Here is a 7,840-nt window from a genome sequence, read left to right as displayed (position 1 = left end):
ATATGTCCTCTTACTTGAAACACAAATAATAGTTACTAAGTGAACTCCATCTGTCATAGGCCAGGAAAGGTTTACTATCAGTTGAAGGTCACGCTTTCTCATCACGATTATAACAATCAAATATATTAGATATTAAATTTCTATATAAATTATACAATGCTACAGTCGTGTTAAAATTGACAGTATTTCAGAATGCACAGCAAGCCTGCCATTCCAGAGAGGGCTAGGAATGAAGGCCCCGGTAGAGAAATGAACATCTCCTTCTGGTCCGTTCTCCAATTTTATTAGACTAGTAGAACCAGGCTGAGAGCTGGCACTGATTCAGAGCAGACACTAGTACTGGACAAATGGAACTGTGACCAATGTTAACTAAGAACACTGTAGAGAAAGTCCTCCACCATCTGTGGAAGGAACAAATTCCCATGTTTGCTTAATGCTCATAAACTTTTACTGGATGCAAAACTATGACATAAACATTTGTTAACTTTTTGTTAACTTTTGTTGTCTAAGACTTAAAGAGGTGAAATAGGGGGAGAAGAAAACTGAAGACTGACAAAAGTGAAAACATGATATCCCCACCCCCCAGTAACAATCCCAAGCATAAAACTGATTCAAATCCATGAGAACAATGTGCATTTTCACAACGACTATAAAGCTCGGAAAGTAAGGCTCAGCAAGACGAAATCACTAATATAAGGCCACTTTTTCAATGGTAACTAGGCAATGTTTTAAGCTATGCTTATAATATAGCAAAACCCTGACATTTTTCAAAAAAGAAAATAAAACTTCCAATTTCTAGGCAACACAAGAAAACTGACAAAGAACCAAATAATACTCTGTATTTTTACATTCTACTACTATTATGTATGTTGTGAAAATGAGGTATTATTTATATTAAAACTTAAAAACACCAGTTCACCTAGCACTGACCATTTAATGTTCAAAGGGATCATAGCCCTTTTCATCACATTAGAATCAAAGGTAACCACTAAAAAATACCCTAAAAATTACATCAAAGGAATACAAAGAAAAGGAAGTAGAAACAATCTACACAAAATGATACTTTTATAAATAATGAAGTAAGGCTCAGCTAGGTTGGGAGACTTGCTGAAGGTCACAGAACTCATGAGTTCCAGGCCCAGGATGAGAATGTAAATCTCTAAATTTGTAGTCCACAGACGCGTTCCTCTGCAAAGCAGCAAGAAACGACTGCACAGAAGCACTCCTTCCAGAACGGCCTCAGACCAGAGTGTGATAAAAGTGAGCCGCACGGCAGGGCACGACAGGGCAGGGCAGGGCAGGGCAGGGCAAGGCTGGGCAGGCAGGGCAGAGTAGGTTCATACCAAAAACGGGGTGCCAGTCATTGTGATGAGATCTGTTTCTTTCTGAGAACCGTGGCTTCCCATTGGGTTGGAGAATCCAAACTGGGTCTCTTCCTCGTGCGCAAAGAAGTCAGAGTCGGGATGCACGTTCCAGTCGGCTTTGGCAGGGGTCAGCAGTTCTGAGACACTGTTTTCACAAAGCTTGCTGGAGGGAGTCAGAGCTTCCGTGTCCACGGTTAACTTATTGCTGGGTGTCAAAGCTTGGGGCTCCAGGCTTGAGTTTTTCAGGGCCAGGGAGCCAAAGAGCCCCCCCACGCTTCCCCCGGGGACATCGTCCATGTCTAAGGGGTTCTGCTGATAAGCGGCCACCGAGGTTCCGAAGAAGAGAGAGGTATCCAGTCCCTGGGGAAGGTCACTGGGGGCCCTCTGGGCCCGGGGGTCCGCCGCTGGCCCTAAGGAATGGTTACTGTTCTCGGCAGGGAGACCTCCTGCGAGAGTGGAGTTCACAGAGGCCATGTCAATAGTCAAGATGCCAGAGTTGACCAGGGCCGTGTCCAGCGCCGCGGCAGAACTGTGGCCGGGCACATCCGAGAAGAGAGACACCAGCTCGGGGCTGCTGAGATCGCTCTGCCCCTGGCTGGCCAGTTCACTGCTGGGCGTGAGAGAGTTGGTGGCTTCGAGCTGGCCCAAGAGGTCCTGGCTGAGCTTGTGCCTCTTGGCCATGTGGGTCTTCATGCTGTGCTTGGACGTGAAGAGTTTGTTGCAGGTGGAGACCGGGCATCGGTTCTTCCAGGTGCCCACGTCCTGCAAGTGCTTCTTGGAGTGGATGTAGAGGCTGCTGCGGGCAGAGAACCTGGCACAGCAGCCTTCGACGGGGCACACGAAGGGCTTCGTGCCCAGGTGGGTGATGCTGTGGCCCTTGAGGTGTTCGGCCCTGGTGAAGGACTTGCCGCAGCCCTCCACGGGACAGGTGAACCTGCGGTCGTCTTCGTGCTTCCTCTTGTGTCGCAGGAGTTTGGACATGCTGGTGAAGTTCCAGCCACAGCCGTCAAAGTCGCAAAGGAAAGGCCGCTCTCCCGTGTGGCTCCGCAGGTGAATCTTGAGGCGGCAAGCCTTGTCGTACTGCTTGCTGCAGCCTGGGAAGGAGCAGGCGAAGAGTTCCTGTTCCCTGAAATGGGCGCGGTTGTGAGAGAACAGGGCACTCACGGTAATGAAGGTCTTCTTGCAGCCGGAGAAGGCGCACTGGTAAGGCCGCTCGGGCTCGAAGTGGCTGCGCTGGTGGCTGCTGAGCTTGGCCTGCGTGGGGAAGCTCTCCTCGCACACCTCGCACTTGAAGGAGTTCTCCTGCTCGTGCCCCTTCATGTGCGCCTTGAGGTTGTACACGGTGGTGAAGCTCTTGCCGCAGCCCTCCACCGGGCAGCCGAATGGCCGCAGCTTGTCGTGCGACTGCAGGTGCCTCTTGAGCTTGTAGGAGGTGGTGAAGGTCCAGCCGCAGCCGCCCAGGGGGCACTTGAAGGGCCGCTGGCCCTGGCTGCTGCTGTGCGTCAGCAGGTGCACCTTCAGCTGGTGCTTCTTGGCGAAGGTCTGGCCGCACTGCGCCTCCGGGCACAGGTAGAGCAGCACGCCCGGGCCCGGGCCCTGGCTCTGGCCCGGGCCGAGAGGCCCGCGGGGGCTCTGGGCGGCGGCCGGGGCCTCGGCCTCCTCCTCCGGAGGCGCCAGCGCGGGCGCGGGTTCCGCCGGCTCGGCCAGCAGGACGTCGGGTGGCAGCTCGGGGCAGTCGCCCAGCTGCGAGGAGCCGGCGGCCGCGGCGGCAGCGGCGGCTGCCGCGGCGGCAGCGGCGGCTGCCGCGGCGGCGGGCGGGCAGCCGGCCTGCGGGCCGTCCGGGCCGCCGGGGCCGCCGGGGACCCCGGGTTGCGGCTGCGGGACCGGCGCGACCCCTGGCTCCCAGGCGGGCAGCGGGGGCGTGGTCAGGGTGAGGAAGCCGTTCTCAAAGCTCAGCAGCAAGTCCTGGTTGTGGATGGTGATGGTGCCCGCGAAGGCCGCCGCGGGGCCGGGGCCCGGGCTCGGGCCCGCCGCGGGGAGCGGCGACGGAGCCGGCGCGGCCGACGGGCGCCGGAGCCCCGGCTCGGGCCGGCCCGCGGGGTTCGCCACGCCGCTCGCACGCCGCTCTGGCCCCGGGCCTGTCCCGGCCTCCTCCCTCCGCACCGGCCCTCCGGCCTGCTCCGCGCCCGCCGTTTCTACGTCGCCACCCACCGGGTCGAGCAGCAACAGGAAGAAGTCGTCGCCGCCGCCGCCTCTGCCTCCTCCTCCTCCGCCGCCGCCGCCGCCGCGGCTCCGGGGATCCGGCCTCGGCGCCAAGCGGTTCGCGCTAGGGCTCGGGCCCAGGCCCCGTGAGGCCCTCTGGGCCTCTGCGCTCCGCGGCCCCGGCCCGCCATCTTGGGCCCCCCGGAGCAGGAGGAGGCGGCGCGTGGGGGCCTGACAAGCCAGAGAGTCCGGGGCTCCGGGCACCCCGCCGCCACCCGCGGGGCAGCAGCCGCCGCCGCCGCCGCCCTGTGGTGTCCCGCGAGCCGGGAGCAGCCTCGGGATTTCCATCTCTGCCTTGGTGAGGCTAGGCTGGAACCAGAGCCGAGGCGGAGGCGCGACCCCGCCCCCTGCCGCGGGCCCGAACACGTTCCTGAAAGGAAAAAAAGTGCAATGCGCAGAAACTGGCCCTATCAGATATTAAAACGTATTTAACGCCACACTGATTTAAATATTCTGGTACCATGTCTCTGGAGCACCAGAGACGGCCCAGAGGCAGAGTCTGGCGCGGGGAAATAACTTCCACACTTGGCTTACAAAGTAACCGAGGTCTTCCCAAGTGCAGGGAGAATGACAGTTCCTCCAGGAGACTGCTGAGGCTCCCACACACCCAGCCAGGGAGGGCGACCTGAACCCCTACCTCCCAGTGGGCAGCAGATCAGCGTCCTGTGGCCCCTCCCGGAGCTCAGCCTCTTCCCTGGATCTTCTCCTGCCTTGGAAGTTGTGCACTGCCTAGGAGAAAACTTCGGACAGGATAAACTGTATTACCTGCAGGAAATGGACTACCTTAAGGCTGCTACCACTTCTGCTGGAGATGCCTACTCCAAGCACACACACACACACACACAGAGAGACATTCACTCACACCAGTTCCGAGGAGATGCCCACTCCAAGCACACACAAACAACACACTCTCACTCACATCATTTGAGAAGGTGTCCGCAACAAACGCACACAAACAGACATACACACACACAAACACACGCACGCACACACACACACACACACACACACACACACACACACACACACACCATTTCTGAGTAGATGCCTGCTACAAGCGCACACATACACTCCTCGAAATTGGTTCCTGTGAGCCATGTCCTGGGTCTAAGTTTTTCACATAGTTGGTCTTTTGTCCTTCTGGGGCAGGAGTCAGGAGAAGAAATGGGGCCAAAACTGACTGGCACCCTTCCACCTACAGTTGTGGAACCTGGCAGTTGAAGCAATTGATAGTGGAATCTGGAAAGTCCAGGCAGCTCCTCAGATCTCCCTGCTTGGAATGCTGTAGGGTGCAATTCCATAAACAATGCAGTTTATATGGAGCTATAGAGTAGAAACCATACCACATGTTTCTATTTGTGGATCGCTTCTTCTGCGTTGTATTTTATGTGCCAGGCCCATCCACGTACCCTCTCAAGGCCATATACTGTAAATCCTCGCCATCATTAACTTGCACTCAACCATGGGCTTAGGGCACGGTGACCGTGTCCCACCATTCTACAGTAAACGCACAGAGAGGGTCTTTCCCCTGGTTTTATTGTTATCATGAGCATTTTTGTGTCTTCATCAGAAGCCTGTCTACTCTGTGACTGTGCACAGCACCAGCTTTACAAAGTGACAAACTGGGCTCTTGTCACGGGGAGGGGGTGTTGCTATCAGAGACAGGATCTCAGAATGTCCCAGCCTCTATTCTGTTGCAAGTGTCCTTTCCACTAGTAACACAGAAACCCTTTTGCATCAGGTACACCAAACATCCAAAGAATTTTCCCATCTGAAGGTGATCGGTGCTCAGTTTAGTACTCTCTTCTGTGCAAGGCCTGGTACAAACTGGACTCCTTAAGCTGCATAGGTTCTGGTTCCCATTTTGTGACTGCTGATCTAATTTAAACTGCAGTCCTGTGTGTAGACACAGTATTACCTTCAGGGCCTTGTTGCTTGAATTTTACCTGCTGTGTACTGTATTGTGTTAACAGGAGAAAATCTTGGTACTAATATAGTCAGATGTAACAATAGTGTGCTTCATGGCTAAGGCTTTTCTTTATAGATACCTGTATGAAGAAATAGTATCTGGCCTAAAGGCGGAATCCACAGAGGGAAATTAACTCCCTGGGGCAGGCAGGACGGGTGAATGATAAACACATGCAGTTTGACCAGGGAAGAGACTCTGCATTCACCACGACCCACTGCAAAAGCAGCCTTTTGGCCAGGGTTGAGAACAGCAGAAATCCGTGGGTGTGTACAGCTCCTCTGACCTGAAAAGTGAACTTCTGAGATTCAGCTGGCTCTATCAGGTACCACTTGGTGATGTGTCGGGGAGAGGCAGGTGAGAGCCTTGGTCTCTGCCGCCCACATGGTCTGGTATGTGAAGACAAGAAAGTTGGAAATCCTTCTCTGTAGTGGTTCTCGAGGAATGTAGTGCCCACCAGACGGCTTCTTGTCCTGTAGGTCTAGCATGTGTAAGGAACACCATTTTCCTTATTATTTCTGGTCTAACACAAGAAGCTTCACTGGCTCAAGCAGAGGTGACTAAAGAAGTCACAGAGGTGAGCTCTGATTTCCAGTTGGCTTTCCTCCAGAGATTATCTCCTGTTTCTGGGAAAATAAGGCCTTCTTCTTTTGAGTCCTTACTCTCCTTAATATCTATATCTGTACACACAAACACTCACACACACACACACACACACACACACACACAGAGAGAGAGAGAGAGAGAGAGAGAGAGAGAGAGAGAGAGAGAGACTTTCAGCAGTAAGCCAAAGGATAATTCATTATCAGAATTCTGGCCTGGCCTCTGATGGAAAGGAAGGCTTCCTCCCTAGGTGCGAACAGGGATGTTGGTGATCAGAGGAGGAACAATAAGTGCCAGGAAGGGCAGGATTAGACAATATCAGGAGCAGTCTTATTGAGGATGCTGGCCTGGCGTCTGGTGAAATAGGGGCTTCCACCTGAGGATTGAGCCAGGTGGTGTAACGAGGATTAAGGGACAGTAGGAGTGATGTTGGGCACTTATCAATAGGGAAATGGGGGTGGCTTACCTGGTTCCCAAGAAGCTGGCCTGACTTTTGATGGGGTGGAAGCCTTCCACCAGAGGAGTGGGCCTGGATATGGTGAGAAAGAGAGGAGAGGCAATTGGAATGTGGTTCTCAAGAATGGGCATAATGGGGGGCAGTCTTACCAGGGATTCAGGATGCTGGCCTGGCCTCTAGTAGAAGAAGAGGTTTCTGCCAAAGTTCTGGGCTAGGATATGGTACCAAGAGTTGGGGTTAAATTGGGAAGACACCAGAAGAGTTGGGAAGAACTTACCAAATGCTCAGGGTGCTGGCCTGGACTCTGTAGAATGGGAAATTTCCACCAGTGATGTGGGCCTGGTTTTCAGGAGCTGGTCTGGAATCTAATGGGATGGAAGGCTTGTGCCAGAGGTACAAGCCATGATATGGTCTCCTTAATCATTCTTAATGAAAAAAGACTTCTTGGTTTGTTCAGCATTCAGTTCCCTCCCATTTACTAATTTCTTTTATCAGAATGGTGCAAAGGAAGTTATCAAACTAGGTTTTCTTTCATGAGACGGGAGGGGGGCACAACTGGGTAATCACGGCATCTTTATTTCTGTATCCACCTTCCAGGCAGTTGACTGTTGTCTTTAATATCAGCCTCACTCCTCCTAGACTGCAAGCAATGGTCAGGCATCCTCATTTGGTCATTTCAGTTCCATGTTCTCAGAGAGGTGAGGTGTGTGCTCTCCCTCGAATCAGAAAGCAGGGCCTGAGGCAAGAGGTTGGGGAAGCCAGAGAGTCACCTTTGTCAGTAGAGAAGCTCTGTCCTGCAGCTGCCTAGATTGCACCTGGAGCCCCTGGTGTTCCACCCATCTGTCACAGGCATTCAGGCACAAGGTCTTCCTGTCTAAACAAGTCGACTTCAGTGAACATCTTTCCCCAGCTTCTCCACATTCTCTAGGACAGGGCAGATCAGGGTGAGAAATTTGCTTCTCTCCTCCACCTCTCAACTCAGAATATTGTGCCCTGGTCTGAATTGAACACGGCAAAAGCAAAAGTCCTGACCCAAGATCTAACAAGATAGGCGACCAAGTGAAGAAGACACATTTGAGAAGGAGAGAAGCTGTCAACTGAGTTGGTTGGAGCTTTATTTATTTATTTATTTATTTATTTATTTATTTATTTATTTTTCGAGACAGGTTTTCTCCTTAGCTTTGGGTT

The 7,840-nt window shown here is 53.2% G+C and overlaps 1 protein-coding gene across 1 annotated transcript; it reads right to left on the bottom strand.

Annotated features, from left to right (window-relative positions):
* Positions 1 to 267: 267 nt before the first annotated feature.
* LOC121445073 (zinc finger X-linked protein ZXDB-like) lies at positions 268 to 4,055 on the bottom strand. The gene has a single exon (XM_041647065.1). The coding sequence runs from the start codon at positions 3,912 to 3,914 to the stop codon at positions 1,338 to 1,340; it is 2,577 nt and encodes an 858-aa protein (XP_041502999.1). The 5' UTR covers positions 3,915 to 4,055; the 3' UTR covers positions 268 to 1,337.
* Positions 4,056 to 7,840: the final 3,785 nt, after the last annotated feature.

Source organism: Microtus oregoni, unplaced genomic scaffold (genome assembly GCF_018167655.1).
Source record: "Microtus oregoni isolate MIOR12 unplaced genomic scaffold, Mior012 000155F_ref0000269, whole genome shotgun sequence".
NCBI classification, from domain to species: Eukaryota; Metazoa; Chordata; class Mammalia; order Rodentia; family Cricetidae; genus Microtus; species Microtus oregoni.
This window is presented reverse-complemented; position numbering and strand designations above follow the sequence as displayed.

What these genes read in the sequence shown, in the direction of transcription:
- LOC121445073 (XM_041647065.1), bottom strand. Translation starts at nt 3,914, where the DNA reads ATGGAAATCCCGAGGCTGCTCCCGGCTCGCGGGACACCACAGGGCGGC.